Source organism: Prunus mume, linkage group LG2 (genome assembly GCF_029339155.1).
Source record: "Prunus mume cultivar Tortuosa linkage group LG2, ASM2933915v1, whole genome shotgun sequence".
Lineage (NCBI taxonomy): Eukaryota > Viridiplantae > Streptophyta > Magnoliopsida > Rosales > Rosaceae > Prunus > Prunus mume.
In genome coordinates this window covers 19,916,917-19,927,720 of record NC_142699.1, presented here as the reverse complement: position 1 = coordinate 19,927,720, position 10,804 = coordinate 19,916,917, and the positions used below count along the sequence as shown (strand labels likewise).

Sequence of the window (10,804 nt, the reverse complement as noted above, 5' to 3'; positions counted from 1 at the left end):
GGAACGAATAGCTGAAACATAACTCGGTGGACCTCCCTTGATTGTACTGATGATCTCAAGAATGACAGGAGCAGAAGCACACTTGCATAGCTGAATAGCTTGCTTAAAAATCAAAAGAGGGAAAAATGACATTAATAAGCAACTATACCATAGAGAGAGACCAATGCCAACAAAATTTCGTCGGTAGAGACCTATGCCGGCAGACATTTGCCGGATATTGGACCATAGAGAGAGAGAGAGAGAGAGAGAGAAGGGGAAACGTAGTTCATTTTTGTCGATCAATAAAGCCATAGCCTTACTTTAACTTCACTCGAGCTTGTGCATAGTGCTCCATCCGAATCAAAGCTTGTCCCCATGCATTCCAAACAGGGACAGCGTCAATATGACAGAAGCCCCACATATTCATAAGCTCAATATGCCTTAGATAATCATGCCAAAGGGATAACATACTCTGAACAAAACAGACGATTAACTGCAATCCACCGTCCAAGGACCTCGATATAGACGAATCACTGCCATTGTACAAACAAAATGTCATCAACATCTAACTGTAAAGTAAAGGGTATAGAGGGATTCCAGCCAATGATGAGGAACCAAAGTAACTGTTAGGCTTCGATTCTTCCAAAGTAATTAAGAAGCAAGGACCTTCAACAATCAGATTTCATTGCTATCAAATTAAACAACAAAAACAGACTGATAAATAGTAATTAAGTAATATCTTAGTCTTATTTAATCACTTTAAATATAAGTCATATTTTAATTATTATTTCTTTAGTGAATACTTAGTATTTAAATATTTTTAATTAATCTCATAAATTAGTTGATAAATAGTAAATAATTATTTTAAAATTATTTTGTGGATTTTTTTAAAAAATTAATACAAAATTAGTTTTTTTTAAGATTTTTAATTAAATAATATCTTAGCATTATTTATTTACATTAATTAGTGATTATGTTTTAATTATTGAATAATTAGTATTTAAATATTTTATTTTATTTCATAAATTACTTAATAAATAGCATTTAATTATATTTAATTATCTTAAATGATTTTGTGGACTTTAAAATTATTTTTAATTTATGAAATCATTTTTTAAATAGTTTCAATATCTAAAAATCCTAGAAATTTATTTTAGCATCCAAAAAATGAATTTTAGCCTCTAAACCCTAAATCCAAGTCTCAAACCAAAAACCCTAACTTCCAAACTCGTTTCAAAACCATTCTCAAGCCTCAAACCCCAACCATAAGTCCTACTCTAGGACACTTATGACTCGATTAGGCTTGGATACTCATGTAACTCACCTAGGGTTAGTACGACATAACCGTACCTAACTCTAGTTAGTTGAGTATGACGTGAGAAAGATTGAACAAGTAGTTGTTCTTGACGTGAGGAAGATTTAACAAGTAGTTTGTTGTCAGAATCCCCAAAAAATTCACCAGAAGACCTCTATTAACAAAAAATTATCAGCATAGACCAATCCCAGCAAAAAATTGTCATGAGTTTTTTTTTATTGTAAATTAAAAATTAGTCTCTTTAGTTTAATATTTATAATTAGCCTTATTTAATCACTTTAATTAGTAGTTATATTTTAATTATTATTTCTTTAGTGAATAATTAGTATTTAAATACATTTAAGCCAAATTAAAATAACAAAAACCAAACCAAGAATGCCGCTTAGTTTGACTTGGGGGATAGCATTTCCATTGACGTGGTAGTCATAGTCATGGCGGCCCGACTATGACTAACCCAAGGAAATAGGGCCACCAAGTTTCCAGGCCCGTCTGGTATCTGCAATCCCATACCACACCAGCCTGAAACCAATTCATTCAAGTTATCCAATCCGTCGACCTCCATACTTCACAGAAAAGCCGAGGAAACGGCAAAGACAGCATTGCCCGACATCATCTTCTTCATCCTTTGCTTCCTTCTTCCACCCACAATTTACATAACCTTCACATTTCTTCAGTCCCAATCGCTATGGCAGCTCCATCGGCACCTCTAAACCTGTGCACAGTGCTCAACGAATCGAAGCGCATAGTCAACGCCCACTCCCGCCACTTCTTAGCCCTCTCAGTCCTCTTCCTTCTCCCTCTCTGTTTCTCCTCCATCGTCTACCCAACAGTCCAAAACCTCCTCACCGATCCATCCCCAAACAACTCCAAGATATTCCTCCAAATTTCTACTTTCAATCCTCATCAACACCAACCCATCATCGCCACCAAACCCCTTTGTATCGCTCTATCTTTCTTCCTCTTCATCTTCGTCTTCTCTCTGTGTGCCGTGGGTTCGATCACCTACAGCGTATTTCACGGATTCTATGGCCGACCCGTCAAACTCATCTCCGCAATCAAATCCGTTTTATTCTCCTTCTTCCCCTTATTGGGTACTGTTCTTGTTTCCCAGATCCTTGTCTTATTGGTTTTCACTGTTTTTGGGCTAGTGTTGTTTTTGGTGGTTCGAGGGGCTGAGCTGATGGGTTTTCAGATGGAGTACAATTCCCCTTATTTTATTGGGTTTTTAGCTGTTCTTGCTATGGCTCTGTTTCTCGTTTTGCTCTATCTTCAAGTGAATTGGACCCTAGCTTCTGTGGTGGTTGTGGTGGAATCAAATTGGGGGTTCGGATCCTTAACTCGAAGCACGAATCTGATCAAGGGAATGAGAGGGGTAGCCTTGTCTTTGATGCTGTTTTTCGGGTTTTTCTTGTCGATTTTGGGGTTCTGTAGTTGGGCTTCGGCATTGGATTTGGATGGAGATACTGATGGTTGGAAGAGTTGGGCATTTGTAGTGCAAATTGTGGTGACTTCCACTTCTCTTATGCTGCTAATGCTTTACAACACGGCAGCGAACACGGTGTTGTATATGTATTGCAGGGCTCTTAACGGCGAGCTCGCCATGGAAATTGCAGAGGAGTTTGCGACGGCGTATGTGAGCTTGCCCTTCGACGATGGAAAGGTCCCTCATCTTGTTTCTGTTGCCTATACTTGATGATGAGTCTCAGGTGAGTCAGCTCTGTGATGGCTCATCAAACTGAGAATGCTTGCACTCCTTTGTTAGTGTAGAGTTTTAGTTCATCAGACTTTTGTGTAAAGAAAAAAGGAATAAAAATCAAAGATATGTTAAAGATGCAAATTGGGATGTGAAAAATGTTAGTGAGTTTAGGTCATCGAACTTGTATGAAATCATGTTAATTATTTGAGTATCTTATTATTTCAACGTTTTTACATTGATTTAAAAAACCATTTGCTTTGTTTGACGTTTTGGATTGGCCTCACTCTTGTTAGGGGACACAAAAGTTAAACAACCATTCTGGTTAACATCGAACACAAGAACAAGGGAGGGATTTTGAGAAGGACTGGTTTTAACTTTTAATGAAACATTATGAAATGAATGAATGATTTGATATTAAGCATAAGCGCCATGGCAAGCCATTGACCCAAAAAAGCCATGGCTTGCAATTCGTTGTTGACAGTGCTGAGCAGAGCTCAGAGCCTAATGAACGGCCCCAACGGCAACTTCTTAGACCTCTCAGTCATGTTCCTTCTCCCCCTCGCTTTCTTCTTGTCCACCGTCATCTACCCAGCGCTCCTTGATTTCTACAACAACCCATTTCTCACAACTCCTGTTTCTTCTTCTGAGCTTCCTCAAAGCCAACCTGCCGTCCCCGACATGACCCTTTTTACTTTCATCGCCTTCCTACTTTATGTCTTTGTCTCTTCTCTGTTGGCCGTCGGGTCCATTACTCACAGCGCCTCCCACGGGTTCCATGACCGACCAGTGAGGCTGACCTCGGCCATTAAATCAGGACTGGCTTCCTTCTTTCCTCTGCTGGGTACTTGTGGTCTCCCAGGTGGTGGGTTTGTTGATTTTGAAGGCGTTTGGGCAGTTTGTGTCTATGATTGGGCCATTTCATTTCATTTTCATGGCGTTCTCTGTGGTGAGTATGATTGCTCTGTTGCTATACCTCCAAGTGATGTGGAGCCTTGCCTTTGCGGTGGTTGTGGTGGAACGCAGTTGGGGTTTCGGTGCCCTGCTGCAAAGCTGGCGTTTGGTGAAGGGGATGAGAGTGAGAGGGGTTGTCTTCTCTATGATGTTGCTGCATGGGGTTTTCAGTGCAATGTTAGGTTTTTTTAGCTGGGTTTTGGAAATGGGGTCGGAGGCAGCTGGTAGTGGATGGAAGAGTTGGGCAGTTGCTGTGCTTCTTGGCCTGACCACAATTTTGCAGATGATGGTGCTGCTCTGCTATGGAGTGGCAATCACCATCTTGTATTGCAAGGCAGCTAATGGTGAGGAGGACGTGGTGGTGGTTTCTGATCCAATGGAGTATGTAATATTGGCTGGGGAGGATGATGAGAAAGGTTCTGCTTCTGCTGGTGTTGTATCTGTTTAGGCTTTGAACAATCAATCGCTACATGAATTCAGTGATGTAATATCTCAACAAAAAACAGTAATCTAAATTTTAAGATAGACCACGCAAGCAAAAACAGCCGATCGAGTATTGTGGCAGCAAACTTGCCATTCAGATAGTCCCTAAAATTCAACAGAGGTGAACCTGCAATTAAGCTGAGACAAAATACAAAAGTATGTGCATCTCAGTTAAACCCAAATTTTCAAATTTCTATACAGCGCATGTCATGACTTACCCATGAAGCCCTGAAATGAAACTAAGATCTCAAGGCCAATTACGGCCCCCCACAAATGAAAGAATATTGAAATGTACCCCTAGTAAATCAAAATGACCTAAGTCCCATTAAATCACACTTGATCACAGCATTCTAGTGTTAGCCAGGCTAGAGGATGATGCTTTCAGTTTGCCAACCCGTTCATCTTGATCAGAGCCAAAGAGAAGGTTACTCCAGTTTGTTGACCTTTGGACGATTCTAGAAGGAACTCTATCACTATCTTCTCCACCAGATGCGTCATACCCATCACTGGTTGACCTTGATAGTGGCATTCCCTTCTGACCAGCTGCAACAGTGGCAGGCAGACCCGTGAGCCGCCTTGCCTCTTCAGCTCCTGATGAGGACACCCGGAAGGGATGGATGTCAGGTGAGTCTAAACTGCTATCAGGAGAAGAAGCAACAATCCCCGTGGAGCTTGACATTGCTCGGCTTGTTTGGAAAGCACTCCGAGCTTCAAGCTGAAGAGGGGCCAAACTAGTTGATGTCTCAGTAAAGCCTTTGTCAACAGCTTTAGCTGAACCCTTTGTCAAAGCATCCATGGGAAGGTCGGCCGGGAGGCGCACCCGCTTCGTAGTTCGCCTTCGATTATTGTCCGGCCTTGGAACCATTCGGCGGCCACTGCTGCCAAAGCTGCTGTCTCTGTCTAGCCCAAAAGGAGCATCACGTCTCACAGGCTGCAGGATCTTCGACTTCTTTCTTGCCTCTGCCGCAGCTTTTGATACCTCTTCAGCATTTAATCTTGCCAGAGTCCACGGACTGATCTTTACTGCTGTATTCTTCTTCTTAACTGGTTCCTCTCCCACCATCTTTCTTCCATACGAACTGACAGATCCAGTCTCTGGGGGCACAACATCAAACTGGAAAAAGAAAACAAGAAAGCAAACAAATCAGCCCATTTTCATTATTCTAATATCTAGATTGTCACTGGAAATACCAGCTCCAGGCAATACAAATGATAGGACATGGGGGAGAATTCCTCTAGAAACACATCAATTGGGAAAGAACTACCCATTGGAAGGCCAATGGATTTTGAAACTGTGAACAAGTGTAAACAGATCGGGGTGCATTATCTTAGATCCACCGTAGCAAAATGGTTTCCAGTCAAATTACCTGATCTTCAAGAAACAGACGTGGAGGTGTACACCATGCACCTCGGTGGAAAGTAGTAAAGGAGCTTGCACTGCTTAATCCGGTAAGTGAGCTAGCAGGAGACATTTGGGGACTATGCTGACCTCCAACTCCTTGTTGCTCTTGCTCCTGCTCCCTCAAAGCAATGATGTAATCATACGTGCTGATTCCCTACACAAATTCAGATTAACATTATTAGCTTCTAAAAATATATGCTGCATGAAAAAGGATAAAGATAGGCAGATAACTTTTGGGGAAGAAATTAAGGATGTGAAAATGGGAAAAATATTGAATTAACAAGCATTTCATTGTCAAGCAATTATTACTTTTTATTCACTATTAGAGGGATGACTAACGACTAGAGATAAATACACATTGGAGGCATGAAAAATGGATCCCCAAACTGCAATGATAAAAATGATCCAGACAATTATAACAAGGATTTGATATTCTACAGTAATATAAATGGAAAATTCAACATGATCGTGTAGGAAGCAATTGCAACACTAACCTTCTTTATAAGGAGGATGTGAAAAAAGAAAAGTTGTGCAAGTGGCAAGGTTGCAATCATAGCCAAAAGGGTACACACCGCCTGCAAAGTTGAAGATTAGATTTCATTAGTTCTAGAATAGAAGCACAAATCAGATAAATAGATTCTCTAAACTAGCAAAAGCCAATTACAGAAGGCTGATTAGGACTTGGGCTCACTTGAACAGAGACAATAGCAGAACACTCACCACCACAATAATGAAAGGTGCCAAAGAGAAACTGCTCCCCAACTTGGAAGAAATATCCACAGAGAACTGCCTCCTCTCAACAATACAGCAGATAAGCACGAAGATTCCAGTTGACCATTGTAAAATAAGCTGCAATCTCAACCCCAAGGTGTACAAACCATGTACATACCTGTCAATAATTAGTCAAAATAAAAATGACTTGAAAATTTAAAAAAACTTACTTTGACGTGATCTTCAGGTCCTGGCGTGTTGCTTTTGGGAATTATAGCAGAGAAAATAGGATAAACTAACCATGTAAGACCAGGAATAGTTCTCCATTTTTGACATTGTTTAGAAGACTATTGAGGTTAACAATTGGGGAGGCCAATGGTGAAAATGAAATTGATTAAAAATATTGCCAAGCAAAGAGCCCCTACGAGTTCCAGAGTAAAGCTTCTATAGAGATCATTGATGACTTATGGAATCACTGTCAAAATGTCATCAAGATTTTAAAGAGAGGACCTTGATATGGCTGAATGGCGAAAAGAAGATCCATGTATCTGGAATGGGAGCACTCTTGAAGGCGGGTTATTAAGGTTCTTAATATATACAACAAGAGACAATATGCCGGTGATTGTAAGCTTGATCATATGAAAGATCCTAAGAAAGGAAAACAACGGAAGGTTAGGCTTACCAAGAGGAGAGAAGTAACCATAAGCGTGAAAAATTGTCGGTAATTCCTTTTTCCAATACAGTTGTTAAGCCACTACAAATCAAAATGGAAATGGCATTAGAGGAATTACAAATACACAACATAATAATATTCACCAAACTAAGATCATGCATACCCGGCAGTGATGATCAAACCGGTCAACACATTTGTCACAAACTCTGCAGTGTTTGCTGTACTTGAAAACCTGATGGGAACACTTATTCACATCACTTTGTACACAATCAATGCAAAAGCAATGCAATAATTTCAAGAGTGGCTAGTGGATGGTTAAACGTAATTTGAGTTTGAGAAGATGTCAAGAATACAATAATTCCCCAACAGGTTAACTTTTACTCAAGCTTTCTCCTTTTGAAGAAAAAAAAAAGAGTTGGTTGAACACACCCTATTTAATTCTTCAGTAGGATATCTCCTAAATGAAAACTAAAACTAGCATGCAATGCCATTTAACTGACACCCCCAATGAGTCCTTTCCAGTTTCCCCAGCTTGTTATAGATTATAGAACACAACTGAACAAATGTACAGTGAAAGCATGAATCTTTGTAGAATTCAAGTTCATTTGCACACCTCAACTTCACACAAACTGCAATAGAACATGCCTTCTTCACTCATTTGTTGTACAGAAGATTCCTCACTCGAACTGGAGCAATTGTAGATATATGCACACGGAGAGCAAGCCAACAGGAAGCATGATGAATGTTCTGATTCATTCTTTGTTCCACCTTCACTGGTGGACATTTTGGAAGTCGCGTCTTTGCCCAAAACATCCTTATCCAGAGGTTTTCCTCCAACTGTTACAGCATTAGCATCATGCATTGATGATGTTGACTCCCCACATAGTTTAGAATCTTTTGTTCTATTATGCTTTTCATCGGCAGGAATGTTGAGATATTTCTTTGACCTAAAAACCCCTGGGTCTGCAGGATCAGCAGCTGCACACCAAATATATAGGCCAAAGACACATGTAATCTGAAGAAGAAAAAAAGAGCTACGTTACTTCTTATTGAGAAGGGTACATAGGTAGATAATATACCATATCATAGGCAATCATGACAAGCATAAATATATTTCATTGACCGGTGCATCAAACACACTACTTGAAGCTCTAGATTTCATTTTCTTTTTTCACTTGTCATGAATTAAAACAGAGTACCATCTATTTCGAATGATTGCCTTCGTACCATCTTTAGATTTCCCTGAGCTAAGTATCCTTTTGTGTTTGCATACTTCTTTCTATCAAAATTCACCAGCAATGTGAAATTAAATGCGGTCTAGATTCTCAAGGCCGTGAAAATAGAGAGCAACATAGATTGGCGCCAGAAACTTCAATTCAACTATCCATAAAATTAACACAACTGGTTTGCTATCAAAGAATCGGCTGCGCGGCTAAAGATACTATTTTTCATCTGAAGAGGAGTTTGCAACAATTGCAGCAATTACTTCAAAATTTCAAACGACCTCATATAAACAAAATAGAAGGACGTCACACGAAAACCAAATGATGTGCTTTTGCTCACAAATTTGCAAAAAGCTCTGTTCTTTTAACACATCAAGTTTGGAATTCATGCATCTGAAATCAAGAGCCGTACAAGGCACATATACATGCTAAAAGACAAGCAACCCATTTCCCTTATCAGCTAAAGCAACAAGTTGATGACATCTCGAAGAATCCGCGGACAAGAACCAAAATAAATGAAACACACAGGAAGGAGCAAGAACCCAGATTGGAGAAATTATTTGAGGCATATATAACTAAGCACGGATCTCAGTTCTTAAACCACAAAAAATGAGTAGAAAATCATATAAAATGGGGGATTCAAGAAAGTAGCTTACAAGAGGAGTGTAGAGGCCCATCACAACATACTGAAAAATCCTCTTTCCAACAAAAGGAGCAAAGAACACATAGAAAGCAAAGGCCAACGCCAGAAATACAGCAACAGCCACCACCTTCAGATATAAACAAAATTAGTACATCAATTGGCCGAGCTAACAACAATGCTAAGATTTTTGGAACTATACCTGGAGTGGATGGTAAGGAAGTTGCCATCCATGCTTCCTCATTTTCTGTTCGAATACTGCTGAAGACCCAAGATAGAAAAGAAGACGATACAATGTATGGGGCAAGAAAAAGAATGACTTGGGTATCTTTAACTTGTTTGTCTTTTATTTATTTTTCTCCACTTTCCCTCATTTTCCGGGAAAAATAAAGGTAATTGATTCACTATGGAACAAACCCAACAGAGATTGCATGAACATTTTCCAGGAGGGTGTCTAATCAGAGAGGAAAAGGAGCTCAAAGGTGGAGATAGATATGACAGGCAAGAGGTAGTGGGTTTATGGGCAACAATGAGGAAGCTTTGTCCCGGCTCACTCAATCATAACCTTAAGTTATGGAAGGTGAGAAAAAGAGAGGGTCTTTGCTGGTTTTGGGATTTTGGATTTTCTGGTTTCTTCTTGCAAGGCTCTTTTACTTGGCAAAGATCTACGACTGACTGTACACAAATGAGATGAGAGAGAGAGAGAGAGAGAGAGAGAGAGAGAGGGTGTGTCTGGTCTGGTTTTCTTTCCTTGCCTATAATTACCTACAACCCACCTTTTACTTTTTTATTGTTTGTAGCGTTACCTTTTCCTCTGGGCAAATCATGTGTCACAGGCCAGTGTTTGCAACAGACAGTTGTTTCCTTCTCCTTTTTGTAATTGACCACAACCCCCATCTTAAAAAAAAATGGAAAAAAGGTTTTTTTCTTTTTCTGCATAATATGGTGATGGTGGCTTACGCTGTGTAATTGGATAATCTTCCTCTTGTGGAAAGGAAAAGCACAGTTAGAGAACAATTGAGGAGAATTGTGAGTTTTGTGTTGTATTTCTCCTTTTGAACTGGTGGGAATACTTTTTTTTTTCCTCACTTTTTTTATAATAACTCCTTCAAGGTATTGGACAAATACCTACTAACATTAAATGCTGTTTTTTGGTTTCATAATGTTGTCCAAAATTATAAAGGGTAGTTGGTTGGTTGGTTGATGCCTACACAACAAGAGGAAGTTTGGATCTAGCAGCCGAGCCAACCATGTGTTAAGAATCTGTCATCTGTTGTGCCCACCATAAAACCTTCTATAACTTGAGTTTAGAGCAAATTTTTGCAATTTTGCTAAGAAAGAACCCATTTTGGTTCGGTCCCTACTCTTCTTTTGTCTCTCTTGGCTTTGATGAATCCTTAAGGTTCACGTTTGTTGTTTTGCACTCCATTACTTAGCTAAATTAATTGTCCTGTCATATCTTATGTGTTAAAACGTCGTTGCCAGCTTAAATTCTAACCTTAGTCTGCAAAATTCTGCTACTTGGTTGTCACTGTGTTTCTGCACCATGTCTTTCAATCTCGTTTATCAGATTTTTGAGTTCAGCTGGTTGAAAAAACCAGCTTTGCTCAAATAACTCGGATATATGCAAACATATTACCAAATTACCAAAAGCCATGGGCAAAACACAAGGCCGATTTTGTGCTTGAATTGAAGATGTGTGTGTGGGGTTGAATTGGATATTAACAATTG

General features: G+C 39.6%; 2 protein-coding genes across 2 annotated transcripts; one reads left to right on the top strand and one right to left on the bottom strand.

Moving 5' to 3' along the window:
• Positions 1-1,823: 1,823 nt before the first annotated feature.
• Positions 1,824-3,131, top strand: LOC103321527 (uncharacterized). Its single transcript, XM_008223340.2, has one exon. The coding sequence runs from the start codon at positions 1,980-1,982 to the stop codon at positions 2,985-2,987; it is 1,008 nt and encodes a 335-aa protein (XP_008221562.2). The 5' UTR covers positions 1,824-1,979; the 3' UTR covers positions 2,988-3,131.
• A 1,344-nt stretch (positions 3,132-4,475) lies between these two features.
• Positions 4,476-9,847, bottom strand: LOC103321526 (DHHC-type zinc finger family protein). The gene is made up of 9 exons (XM_089045097.1): positions 9,276-9,847; positions 9,090-9,203; positions 7,824-8,225; positions 7,374-7,442; positions 7,220-7,291; positions 6,547-6,675; positions 6,321-6,401; positions 5,792-5,980; positions 4,476-5,538 (listed from the first exon to the last, which is right to left on the bottom strand). Exons 1-9 carry the CDS (start codon positions 9,315-9,317, stop codon positions 4,765-4,767), a joined length of 1,872 nt encoding a protein of 623 aa, XP_088901223.1. The 5' UTR covers positions 9,318-9,847; the 3' UTR covers positions 4,476-4,764.
• Between the last annotated feature and the right edge of the window lie 957 nt (positions 9,848-10,804).

Excerpts from the sequence above, each read along its gene's own strand:
- LOC103321527 (XM_008223340.2), top strand. The coding sequence starts at position 1,980 with ATGGCAGCTCCATCGGCACCTCTAAACCTGTGCACAGTGCTCAACGAA.
- LOC103321526 (XM_089045097.1), bottom strand. The coding sequence starts at position 9,317 with ATGAGGAAGCATGGATGGCAACTTCCTTACCATCCACTCCAG. Across the intron at positions 8,226-9,089 it reads TGGGCCTCTACACTCCTCTT|ATTACATGTGTCTTTGGCCT; the intron begins GTAAGCTACTTT and ends TTTCTTCTTCAG. Across the intron at positions 5,539-5,791 it reads GTCTGTTTCTTGAAGATCAG|TTTGATGTTGTGCCCCCAGA; the intron begins GTAATTTGACTG and ends TTCTTTTTCCAG.